The sequence below is a fragment of the Rhinopithecus roxellana genome, chromosome 14 (genome assembly GCF_007565055.1).
Source record: "Rhinopithecus roxellana isolate Shanxi Qingling chromosome 14, ASM756505v1, whole genome shotgun sequence".
Classification (NCBI taxonomy): domain Eukaryota; kingdom Metazoa; phylum Chordata; class Mammalia; order Primates; family Cercopithecidae; genus Rhinopithecus; species Rhinopithecus roxellana.
In genome coordinates this window covers 77,469,267-77,481,917 of record NC_044562.1, presented here as the reverse complement: position 1 = coordinate 77,481,917, position 12,651 = coordinate 77,469,267, and the positions used below count along the sequence as shown (strand labels likewise).

The 12,651-nt window shown below is 49.3% G+C and overlaps 1 protein-coding gene and 1 pseudogene across 1 annotated transcript; one reads left to right on the top strand and one right to left on the bottom strand.

The window, feature by feature from the left end:
• Positions 1 to 4,653: 4,653 nt before the first annotated feature.
• Positions 4,654 to 5,508, bottom strand: LOC104673535 (annotated as a pseudogene).
• An 889-nt stretch (positions 5,509 to 6,397) lies between these two features.
• Positions 6,398 to 9,045, top strand: SP5 (Sp5 transcription factor). The gene is made up of 2 exons (XM_010377616.2): positions 6,398 to 6,618; positions 7,314 to 9,045. The coding sequence occupies exons 1-2, from the start codon at positions 6,568 to 6,570 to the stop codon at positions 8,457 to 8,459; spliced, it is 1,197 nt and encodes a 398-aa protein (XP_010375918.2). The 5' UTR covers positions 6,398 to 6,567; the 3' UTR covers positions 8,460 to 9,045.
• The last annotated feature ends 3,606 nt before the right edge of the window (positions 9,046 to 12,651 follow it).

Genomic DNA, 12,651 nt, shown 5'->3' with positions numbered 1-12,651 from the left:
TAGCATGTTTTCAAGGTTCATCCATATTGTAACATGTATCAGTACTTCATCCCTTTTTATAGCTGAATAATATTCCTTTACATAGATGTATCACATATTATCCATTTATCAGGGGATGGACATTTAGGTTTCCAACTTTTGGCTATTATGAATAATGCTGCTATGAACATTCATATACAAGTCTTTATGTGAATGTATATTTTCCATTTTTTTTGTATCTACCTAGCAGTAGAATTATAATTCCATGTTTAACATTTTGAGGAATTGCCACATTGTTTTTCAATTGTTTTCTGTACCATTTTACATTCCTGTTAGCAAGTATGAGGGGTCCAGTTCTCCACATCCTTACCAACACTTACTATCTTTTCTACAATCTAGTCATCCCAGTAGATGTGAAGGGGTTTCTCTCACTGTGGTTTTTATTTGCTTTTCAGTGATGGCTAATGATGTTGGGTTTCTTTTCATGTGTTTATTGACCATTTGTATATCTTCCTTTGGGGAAATGTTTATTCAAATCCTTTATCCAGTTTTAAATTGGGTTGTCTTTTTATTGTTGAGTTGCACGGGTTCATTTATTAGGTATATAACTTGCAAAGGATTTCTCCAATTCTGTGGGTTGTCTTCACTTTCTTGATGGTGTTCATTAAAGCACAAAAGTTTTAAATGTGGTGAAGTTCAATTTAACTATTTTTTCTTTTGTCATTTGTGCTTTTGGTGTCACATCTAAGAAGGTTTTGCCTAAGGTCATGAAGATTTACTCCTTTATTTTCTTTTCTTTTCTTTTCTTTTTTTTTTTTTTTTTTTTTTGTTGTTGTTGTTGTTGTTGAGATGGAGTCTTACTCTCTCACCCAGGCTATAGTGCAGTGGCATGATCTTGGCTTACAGCAACCTCAGCCTCCCAGTTTCAAGCGATTATCCTGCCTCAGCCTCCTGAGTAGCTGGTATTACAGGCACCTGCCACTATGCCCAACTAAGTTTTTGTATTTTTAATAGAGACAGGGTTTCACCATGTTGGCCAGGCTGGTCTCGAACTCCTGACCTTGTGATTCAGCCTCCCAAAGTGCTGGGATTACAGGCATGAACCACCACACCCAGCCTCCTTTGTTTTCTTCTGAGAGCTTTAGAGTTTAACTCTTACATTTAAGTCTATGATTACAGTTAATTTGTGTGTGTGTTGTAAGGAAAGGGTCCAACTTCATTGTTTTACATGTAGATATGCAGTTGTCCCAGCACCATTTGCTCAAAAAAGGAGTCCTTTTGAGTGTCCCCTTTATTTAATGTCTTATTCCAACCTGTCACCAAATTTTGCTCTTTTTCCCCTTTAAAATGTTGAGTCATCCTTTCACTACTACCACCAGTTCCCAATCAAAACTTTCACCATCTCACACCTACATAACTGCATTTGCATCTATCCTTCCAGACTCTGCAAGCCAACCCTTCTAGGGGAGAAGCTTTCATAAATGGAATTGAACTCACATTATTTACTTGCTCAGGAGGAGTTCCTACTATAATGTATACAGCATGAGGGCAAACTCCTTGTTCTGACTTCTCTAATCTGACCCCACCATGTCCACATCAACAGATCAAAGGCCCAAAACTTCATCATTGTTCAACTTCTCACTGAAGTGGAATTCTCTTTCTGCTATCCCTTTCCCTTCACCTTCTTCCTTTCTTTGCACTAAAATTAACTAAAATTAAAATTTAGTTAAAATTCTGTGAGTCCTGAAAGTCTCCTCCAAACCCCAGCTCCTTGATAAAGCCTCCCTTGACCACTCCAGCCCTCACCAATCCTCTCTGACTTCCTACTTCATTTGTGTGCTCTGCGGCACCAGTCATTACACAGATGACGTTGGTACACACAATTCCACTCTACCACCCAATATCAATGAGCATTTATCGAACATCTACTGAAGATCACAGTGTTGTGCAGGCAGGATTCGTATCATACAAATGCTGTTTCCTCCTCCCATCAAATGAGGGAGAATTAGATTTTTAAAAATTCTTCCTAGTTCTACATCCAGTATTGTAAACTGATTCAATTTAGAAGTTTAAGTTTAAATTTAATTCAAGGATTCCAGTTGAGGAAATGGTCCCATTTCCTTGGAAAGTAAACTAGCTCGGTCACCAGGCTGGGTTACCCACATTATAATTGCTTGTGACTTACTACTCCACCCTATTAATGACGACGTACCCTCGACTTGAGATGCAGGCGTTAGGGTATCTGTGATTTGATCTGCAGCTTAAACTGGGAGACCACTCCAAATCCTCAAAGTTAATTTAGAGTATCAGATTGCAATCTTTCCCCCCACCACCATAAAAAAAAAAAAATCTTTCAAATTGAAGAGACAAAGTTTGATCCTTTCCTTGTTGAGAGATGAGAACAATAGCAGCTTTCTGCTCTAGCACAGCTTCAAAAGGCTGCCGAGGGACTGCTCTGAGAATTCTTGGTTGTAGATAACTGAAGAAATGCATGTGCAGCCTTCTACAATTCAGTGCCTGCCGCATTAGCACGGGGGAAATAATTCTGCCCCCATCCTCCCAGAACCTTTAGTATAGCAACGATTTAACTAGGTAGATATAGGCAATTGCAAAGTTGAGTCTCCTTGGCAAGGAAGGGGGAGATCCAGCCAGTTAAGAAACATCTTACTGTGAAAGTCCAAAGAATTAAGAATTTGCTGAAATGATGTAAATAACATCTAGATTTTTAAAAAATCAGCTGGAGAGGGGTGACTAGTTGGATTTATGCCAGAGCCGTGCATCCCTTCTTGCTTCAAGAAAATGCCCGAGGCGAGGTACCAAGCTTGGGCTCGAAGTAGCAACCCCAAAGTTAATCCCAGAGAGCGCAGAGCTGGTCCGTCCCCTAAGCAAGTGTCGCTGCGGGTTCACCTATCCGCCTCTTCCTCTCTCAGGTGGCAAGCAGTTGGCGCTCGCCGCCCGCCCGCGAAGAAACTGCAATGCAAACTTCCCAGCCTCGGAACCCTGCTGCTTGGAGAGCAGCTCCGCTGTGCCAGCTGCAGCCAGGAGACTGGTATTCAACCTCCCCGCCCCCCGCCACGGTTAAAGTTTGCTCCACATTCGCAGCTCCCACCCCACCCCCATCTCCGCCCCGAGGCAGGAGGACCACATAGGAGTTCCTGGGTCCACGGTGCGCAAACACACCCACCAACAAAAGAAAGCCCATTAAATCTTCCCTCCTGTGAACTCGCGCCCCAGCGGATACCTCTTTGAACTGACCCCCGCCCCCGCAGCCCCCGCGCTGTCTGGGGCGCGCCTGGCCCTCCCGGGCATGCTCCCTCCCCCCGGCTGCGCACTTTTGCAGCGCGCTCGGTCTTTGATGTCTCTTTACATTATGGCAGAGCAGCCACACGCTCTTCCCGGGCGCAGGGCTTTGTGTAATGGAACTGACATTTGGCCTTGATACCTGTATCTCTTGGTGATTGCAACAAATTTCTAAAATAAATATTGTACTTTGATCTCCCAGCATTGCATTTTTAATGGACGCTCTCAACATTACTTCATTAAGAACTTTTTTCAGGAGCTCCGAGAGCCAAGGGGGTTGGTGGAGACTAAACAGCTATTCGGCAAAGTCTCTCTCCAAACTTCAGCTGGGGCCTGGGAGGACCGGACTCTGGGCGGGTTTTCACAAATGGAGATGCGGCCGAGAGCAGCTGACTGCGACCACTCAAGAGAGGGCCTTCTGTACGCTCAGCACAGTCCTAAAGAGCTTGCATATATTAACTCTGAAACCTACAGCCACTCTACAAGGGGTGCACTATTCTAACTCCCATTTTACAAACCGCAAAACTGAGGTACACAGAGGCTGAGTACCTTGCTTGCCAAGGTCACCAACTAGAAAGTGTCAAGGCGGGAAAAATGCCTTCAGAGAGCTAGGACTCCGAGCTCTTAACCACCAAGCCACTAACTTTCACCCTGTTGCCCACTGATGGTGGTTTAACTGGCTAGTGGGGACATCTTGGAGAAAAAGCTAACTCCTATAACTATGGAGATGTGAAATGGCTCTTCTGGTCTTTTTGGGAAAGTAGCTATCAGATTCAACAAAAAGGGCAGCCTTCCATCCTGCTTAGCCAGGCCCTGCCCGCCTTCCTGGGAAAGGAGACTTCAAAGACCTCAAGGGAGCTGGAGAGGAAACAAGCGCTAAGGCACCAGATCGCTTCGACGGTGCGGGCATGTGCAGGCGCGAGTGCGTGCCAAGCGACTCTCTGGCCTCTGACTTGCATCCGGGAAAGGGCTCCCTCTGGTCCCACGCTTCTCCAAGACTCAAACCCTGGACGGGACCGTGGTAAGGAGCAGGTCAGCCACGCCTCCGATGAAACCACTAAGCTCTCTCCACTTCTCCGCTCCCAGAGCAGCTGATCTCATCTTCAGAAGCCAGATCGGGTTGGCCAAGCCGTGTGGTAGCTGATCGCGTTCTAGAGGGGACAGCTCGTTGCGGGAGAAGGGCGCGGTGCGAGTGCAGGATGTGCGAGGGACCCATTGTATTTGGGTCGCAAGCAGCCCACCCGTCTTTAGTACGATATTCTCTCCCGCAGGCTCGCCCATGGGAAAAGGTGGGCCCGGAGGCATCGAGTCCCCAACCCCTGATGCAAGTGCGGAGGGCATCCTTATACGTCCTAGACTCTGAGTCCGCTGTAGTTAGGCTAACCTCTGACGCTGCATCGGGAGATAGGTCACCCCGTCCGTCGTTTCCCGTCGGTCCCCGGTCGCGGTACGGTTCCGTGAGGAAGACCGGCAGAGAGGCCGGGCGCGAGCTGATTAGGGGCTCCCCCACGGTCGGCAGCCTGGAGAATGGAAACCGTGTCCGCCAGGAGGTGGGTGGGGGAAAGGAGTAGGCCGAGCTCCGGCGGCCACTCTGCAGTGCGGTCTCGCGAGCCGGGGCAGCGAGGCCTCCAACAAGGTTCCGCGCCCCTAATGCCCCAGGGCGGTGAGGAGCCCTCGGCGCCCCGCCCACCTCTTCCTCCTTCCCCGCCCGCGCGCCCGGGGGAAGCGATCCCGGGGGAAGTGATCCCGGGGTCTGCAGTGCCGGGGCAGGACGCGCCCTGCGCCCTGGGCGTGGAGGAGGCAGACGGCCCTCCTCGGCAGGAAGTGAGCGTCCAGGGAGGGATGGGGATCACCCAAGCCCCGGAAAGCGCGACCCTGCCCATGGCAAAGCACGCCCCGCGCCTGGTGAGGAACTTTTTGTTTCCAAAGGTGACAGGAACAAATTTGTACTGACTTTTCTCCCCCCTTCGGGGTTCTCTCTCATATGATTTGTGGTTTGTGGAACCACAACAACCAGGCTTCCTAGACCGCGCCTCACTTTTTTCGAGTAGTTCTTGGTCTGTCAGGCTTGCGAGAGCGCGCGCTGGCTTGGCGGGGCTCCAAGAGAGAAATCACCAGCGGTACTGGGGCTTTCGGCCCCCCACAGGCCGGCCTGGGCCTCCTGGGGGTCCAGGGTGGCCTAAAGAGAAGGGGGCGGAACAGCACAGCTTCTCCCCCTCAGATGGGCATGACGGGTCGCCTTGGGTGTCCTGCCACGCTCAGCTTTGAGGGTATGCGCGGCGCGGGTGTTTTTCCCAGGTCCACACTTTGCAAAAGTTGTGGCCTGAGGAAAACTTCCAGGTCGCCAGCAGGAACGTCACAGGAGAGCCCCGGTAGCTCGTCAGGAGGGTGGCCCTGGAGCGTGCGCGCAACCCAACGCCGCGCTGGGCGGCCGCCCGGCCCCGCCCCAGGTCACAGCCCTGCCCTCGGCCCCACCGCGGCGGGCGGGGGACACGCGGCGGGCCGGGTGCGGTCGGTCCCACGCTCCACCGGGGGCCTCGCTTGGGTCCGCTGTGTGCGCGGGCGGGTGAGTGTGCGGCGAGGGTGCCGGGTGTGCAAATAAATACAGGGGAGAGTTACACTCCTTCCCATCTCAAAGTCCGGCGCCTGGAAGCTGAAGGCAGATTTTTCTAGAGATAACAAAGACACTTTGTCACTTTGGGCGCTGCCTCGGTGCAAATCTTTAATTGCAAGTGTGTATGGGGGGGGGTGGGAGGGCGGGAAGTGTGTCTCGAGCAACCCAAGCGCGGGTCTCCAGGCGGCAAGACCCCCTTTGATCAGGAAAATCCAATTATTTGTGTATATACATTTCCCACATAGTGATTACTTCATTAATTGTCCCGCCTTTATCTCCTCCCTTCCCATCCCCCCTAATAATCAGTTCTTTTATCCAGACCAACAAACACACCATAGGAGCTTTGTGGATTCAAAGGATTTGCTTTCGCTTCTGAAAGAGCCGCTATTCTTTGATGATTGGGTAGCGGCAAACTTCAAAGCCATAAATCTTCCCTCTGACTGGCTGGCGGCCCAGCAAAGTCCTTATCAAATTCTTGGAGGTGATCCTGAAGCGTTCAGACCGCGCGCGGGGCTAGCGAGCGGGGTGCGGCGAGGGGCGAGGGCGGGGAGGGCCCCGGCGCGCAGAGTAGGCGCCGGGGAGGCAGGCTGGGCGGCCGTTCGTCCTCGCCTTCGGGTGTCCATGCCTCGGTGGCGGCGCTCCGCTCCGCAGCCAGCGGCCTGCAAGCCGTAACCATGGCCGCGGTGGCCGTCCTCCGGAACGACTCGCTGCAGGCCTTTCTCCAGGTTAGGGCCGAGCCCGGAGGGGGCGGGAGAAAGGTGGAAAAGGCCACGTCCGGATCTCTCCTGGTACTCCGTGCACCTTGAACCTCAAAGGGAACCCCACCGATGGGTGCAGCCGGAGCCAGGCCTAGGGGTACCCACGCCAACTTCACACCTAATCCGGTGTGGCCTTTGCGGGAGGGACGCGTGGGTCCAGGATTGTTCGGAGGTGCCCGGCTGGCCGAGAATAGGACGGGAGCTCACCCTGCTGGGCCCTCCTGCTGACTTCAGCCTGGGGCGGGCCGGGGAGGAGCGCGAGGACAGTGAGGACAAGAGAGCTTAAAAGATGGGAGGGAGGGTGGCTGGGCGGCAGGGTTGTGGGTGTTTCCGGACTCTTACTGACCACGGAGCCGGGAGCGGCCCGTCGGACGCCTCCCCCTCCCACTTTGCGCCTGCTTCCTCTAAGGCTGGACGGCGTCTCAGTGCACCAAGTAGTTTAGCAAGAAGCGCTCGCGTGCCCCACGTTCAGGTAGTGCAGGCACCAAAAGTTTCCCGCGGCCGGTGGGTGCGTGCGTGGAGTGCGGTGGCGGGGGAGGGACGGCTGGGACGGAGGAGTGGCGACAGTATAATAGCGGGCGTGGGGGCGGCGGGCTGGCCCGGAGTCCGCGCTTGGAGCTAACCTTTTGTCTCTTCTCCGCCCTCCCTCGCCGCCTATGCAGGACCGCACCCCCAGCGCCTCCCCGGACCTGGGCAAGCACTCGCCCCTGGCACTGCTGGCCGCCACCTGTAGCCGCATCGGCCAGCCCGGCGCCACGGCGCCCCCGGACTTCCTGCAGGTGCCCTACGACCCCGCGCTGGGCTCACCCTCCAGGCTCTTCCACCCGTGGACCGCTGACATGCCGGCGCACTCGCCAGGCGCACTGCCGCCCCCGCACCCCAGCCTGGGGCTGACGCCGCAGAAGACGCACCTGCAGCAGTCCTTCGGGGCTGCGCACGAGCTTCCCCTCACACCCCCCGCCGACCCCACATACCCCTACGAGTTCTCGCCGGTCAAGATGCTGCCCTCGAGCATGGCGGCTCTGCCCGCCAGCTGCGCGCCCGCGTACGTGCCCTACGCGGCGCAGGCCGCGCTGCCGCCCGGCTACTCCAACCTGCTGCCCCCGCCACCGCCGCCGCCCCCGCCGCCCACCTGCCGCCAGTTGTCACCCAACCCGGCCCCCGACGACCTCCCGTGGTGGAGCATCCCGCAGGCGGGGGCCGGACCGGGGGCCTCCGGGGTTCCGGGAAGCGGCCTCTCCGGAGCTTGTGCCGGGGCTCCCCACGCGCCCCGCTTCCCGGCCTCTGCGGCCGCTGCTGCTGCAGCCGCCGCCGCCCTGCAAAGAGGCTTGGTGTTGGGCCCGTCGGACTTTGCGCAGTACCAGAGCCAGATCGCCGCGCTGCTGCAGACCAAGGCCCCCCTGGCGGCCACGGCCAGGAGGTGCCGCCGCTGCCGCTGCCCCAACTGCCAGGCGGCGGGCGGCGCCCCCGAGGCGGAGCCGGGCAAGAAGAAGCAGCACGTGTGCCACGTGCCGGGCTGCGGCAAGGTGTACGGGAAGACGTCGCACCTGAAGGCGCACCTGCGCTGGCACACGGGCGAGCGGCCTTTCGTGTGCAACTGGCTCTTCTGCGGGAAGAGCTTCACGCGCTCGGACGAGCTGCAGCGGCACCTGCGAACTCACACGGGCGAGAAGCGCTTCGCCTGTCCCGAGTGCGGCAAGCGCTTCATGCGCAGCGACCACCTCGCCAAGCATGTCAAGACGCACCAGAATAAGAAGCTCAAAGTCGCTGAGGCCGGGGTTAAGCGAGAGGACCCGCGGGACCTGTGAGCCATCCTGGAGGTGGACCCCCTTCCCAGCACCTCTGCGGGAGATCCGGGGACCTGTGGGCAGCTGGCGGAGGGGAGACTCAGCAGACGGACCCCCTCTCTGTTGCCTGCCTCCCAAAATGGAGCCAGGCTCCCAGCTTCCCTTACCCTCGGACACAGGGACCCAGTGCCCAGGAGCAGGGCGGTAGGGTTGGTGCTGGGGCATTTGGGTTATAATTGGGAGCTCTGCCTTACCCCAGGGCGGTTCCAAACTCTAAACCGTTCCCACCGTCTGGGAGACCTACAGTTTTGGGGGACCACCTTGGGCTGGCCTTGTATATAGGAAATGCTGCTGAATTGAAGCGAAAGGAACTTGGGAGATTTGAAATAGTGCTCGGGTTTTCGCTAGGACCGGTTTGGGCTTTGTACAGGTTATTTAATAGCTTTGTTAAAAATAATTATAATAATTATAACATTAATAAAAATGTTGCTTTTGTCTTCAGCTCCATGCAGAGCTACAGCATGATATGTCTCTGTAAAGTGATCAGCAGTTGCACCGTGAAAATAAATACGTTAACTCAGGGGTCACTACAGGAAGACCCCGCTGAGCCGGTCTCATTTGATCTTTTCTTCTTCTGGGAGGCTGTACTAAGGGGTAGGGTTTCACCGGGAATTTGATGGTTCCTATAGTCTGTCTATGTCGGAGGTTTCTTTGGTTTGGAAGAATCTGGGCAAATGTGTTGGGTTCAGGAATGGAAAAAGGCAGGCAATTCCGTTTTGTGGTAAAGAGGTAGGGCAAGATTTTTCAATCACAACTTGAGTTTCTCATGCGGCCTTAGGACTTCACCCGAGACTGTTTCTCTTCCAAGTTTGCTTTTATCTGACGAATTCCTTGTGGCTTTCCATTTGTTGGTACTCTCGCGACAGGTTACAACTATGCTGGTGTTAAGAGAGGTATTAGAGGCGCGAGGGTCTGTTCACAGGTGAGACTGTGGAGAGGTACAGAGAAACGAGACCCTTGTTCAGGTTGGTCTTTGCCTGGGAAAGAACCAAGAAGATAGTTTCCCAGACGTCACTCCTGTATTTCAGTCCCGTCACGATTACCCAGCGTTGTCTTGCTTGTTTTCTTCTTAATCTTGCTGTGGAAATCTTAACAAGTCTTATTTCACAGTAACAACCCAGGGATTTCTGGTTAGGCCAGGACGTTTAGTTCCATTTTGTATCTGAATATTATTATGTTTTAAATCATTGAAGTAGTCTAAGATTTTCTCAGGGAAGAACCAGGAATACTCATGGTTTCAAAATGTGGAAATAGGGTGTTTTTTTTTTTTGTCTAGGTGCCTCGCCTTTCTCTAAAAGTTGAAGTTTTGAAGTTTACAAATGTTTTATCAAGTGTCTAACTCCTTGATATTTTCTAATATTTGAGTTTTTAAACCTGTAACTGAATGTTTAATCAGCAGTTAAATCTTCTGATTTAAGATTAGCAAAGAACAGAAAATGTTCTAAATTTTATTAACATGTTAAGCTAGCATCATTAATGCCAAATTTTAATAGAGCCGAATAATCTTTTCATGATAGTAGAAGTGTGTACAAATTGATAGGATTTCACAGTTTACAAACTGCTTTTACCTTGCCTTTTGTTTGAAGTCAAACTGAAGGATCAGTTCTTAAAAGCTTTGAGGGTTGTTCTTGAATTCTTATATGAAGTAAAACACAAGCATCAACATAATTCGGGTGAAAATTACTTTTATACTCCTAAGAAATAGCATTTTTTTATTCTGTAACTTGGGACAAGGTAGTAAATGAATATTAGATTCATAGTGGCAATATGCCATAGAATAACGGATATTGGAACTATTTAATGACTAATTAGAATGTGAGTCTTCATGGTTCTTCACCTGGTAAGAGGAGTTTGGGTTAAAATTTCAAGGGTGTGGCAGTTTTGCAAGCAATAGTGATGAAGTTGCTAGGCAGTAACATTAATATACACCTAAATATGTAATCTTAATCAAAATCATTAGATCTAAGTCACTATATTAAGATTACACATTTTGATGTATAAATCAATGTGAAAAGTTACAGAAACTCTCACCTTTCCCTAAAAAGTTACAGAAACTCCCATCTGAACCATACCCCAGGATCAACTATAGATTCAGAAAAGGATTTTTGAAAAGTGGTGGGAAAGAGGAATCCTTGTTAGAGAGTGAAAAGATCAAGGGCTTTGGTCTTTTTGAAATGATTTGAAATGATTCTTTCATCTAAAAGAATGACCTTGGTAGAGAAAGAAAAATAGCAATTTAAAAATGAGTCTACTAGCTATTATTGACAGAGCCAATCATTTATTTAAGTATCCAAACAGAAGAAGTGTTGAAGATAAAGTTTTCTTATAATTTTTTGGTTAAGTATATGGAATTTAATATCTAAAGAAATGAGATATTGGAGATAGATAACTTTGTGGTTATTAAGAGGAAAAACTAGATAAACTATATACAATTTTTTAAAGCAGAACAAAGTCATATGACAAAATAACTTTCTTATGGTTTTACTTAATTGCACCTGCAAATTGAAAAAGTATGGTCTTTAACTTGGTACAACTGAAAGGCTTGCTCATTGTACCACTGCAAATCTGATAGAATTTGCAACATTTACAAAGTAGGCACCATTTAAAAAGTTAGTTTAACCCACCAACTTTATTCAAGGTTTCACTTAAAGATCCCAGCACACAATTCAATTAAGTTTAAAAAACTAATTGAAGAAAGTATGTTAATGATTGCCTCAAATGTCAGTAGACATTGTAGATTTTAAAGCAACTGTTTTGTTAGCATGCAAATATAATGTAGAGTGTTACATTCTTTAAAAATACTAAAATTCGTGTGATGTTACTTTAATTTTAACAGTTTTTGGACCATTTTGAGCAAGAACATGGAAACATGGAGAAATTGAAATATCAGTAAATTAGTTAATTTAGAATTGTGCATTTCTGAATTTATTAACACTGTAGTTTTCTGCTTTTCTCAAGAAAAAATTGTGCAATAATACCCTTAACTGATCACTAGTTTTAAATAGTTCTGATAATGAATGAAAGTAAATAATGTTAAAGAAAATACAACTGTAATCTCCATGTTATTTTCTAGTTTCAACTAGTGTTTAAATCTTATGACTATATTATATTTTCTTTCTTTCTTTCTTTTTTTTTTGAAATGGAGTCTCGCTCTGTCGCCAGGCTACAGTGCAGTGGCACCATCTCAGCTAACTGCAACCTCTGCCTCCCGGGTTCAAGCAGTTCTCCTGCCTCAGCCTCCTGAGTAGCTGGGACTACAGGTGCGTGCCACCACACCCGGCTGATTTTTGTATGTTTAGTAGAGACGGGGTTTTACCATGTTGGCCAGGATGGTCTCAATCTCCTGACCTTATGATCTGCCCACCTTGGCCTCCCAAAATGCTGAGATTAACAGGCATGAGACACTGTGCCCTGCCTTATATTGTATATTCTTTTAAATTATTTTACCTTAATCAAACAAGACATGCCAATTAAAAAATTAATCTTGCCAAGAATGCCTCTTGCAGAAACCTATTTGAAACAATGACATTTGTAGAAGTCAGTTTTTTTTACCCCAAGATGTACTATTTTCTATTCTAATATTGTGGGGTTTTCAGTATTAGTTTAAAGCAACATCGTCAGTGTTTTCTATTTATTTCATTTCTGCTATGACTGTTTCACAGAATGTTGTTATAGCTGTAGCTATGACTTCAAATTCATGTAAACATCTAGTAAGTTGTTTAGGACTCTAAAATTGCAAGCCACTTTACTTGCATTAGCTCATCACATTAAATAATGACAAGTCAAGGTAAGTTGACCATTCTCACTGGGAAATAGCCTGTGTTATAGAATCAGATTCAAACCTTAAGCTTTGTGTTATAGTAAGTGCAATTATAGTTTGCTAATGTCCCAAATTGAGGGCCACTCAAAACAAATGATATTAATTTTCTGTTAAATATCATGACCTTCTTCTGGTTTGCATGATAGAGAGAACTTTAAAAGAGTATGAGACCCAGGGCAGTTTTGAAATGTTAAGCACCAACATAGTTCAATAGAGTAGGAAAAAATAAGGAAAATAGGTAAGATGGCCGGGCACGGTGGCTCAAGCCTGTAATCCCAGCACTTTGGGAGGCCGAGACGGGCGGATCACAAGGTCAGGAGATCGAGACCATCC

Excerpts from the sequence above, each read along its gene's own strand:
- SP5 (XM_010377616.2), top strand. The coding sequence starts at position 6,568 with ATGGCCGCGGTGGCCGTCCTCCGGAACGACTCGCTGCAGGCCTTTCTC. Across the intron at positions 6,619-7,313 it reads CGCTGCAGGCCTTTCTCCAG|GACCGCACCCCCAGCGCCTC; the intron begins GTTAGGGCCGAG and ends CCGCCTATGCAG.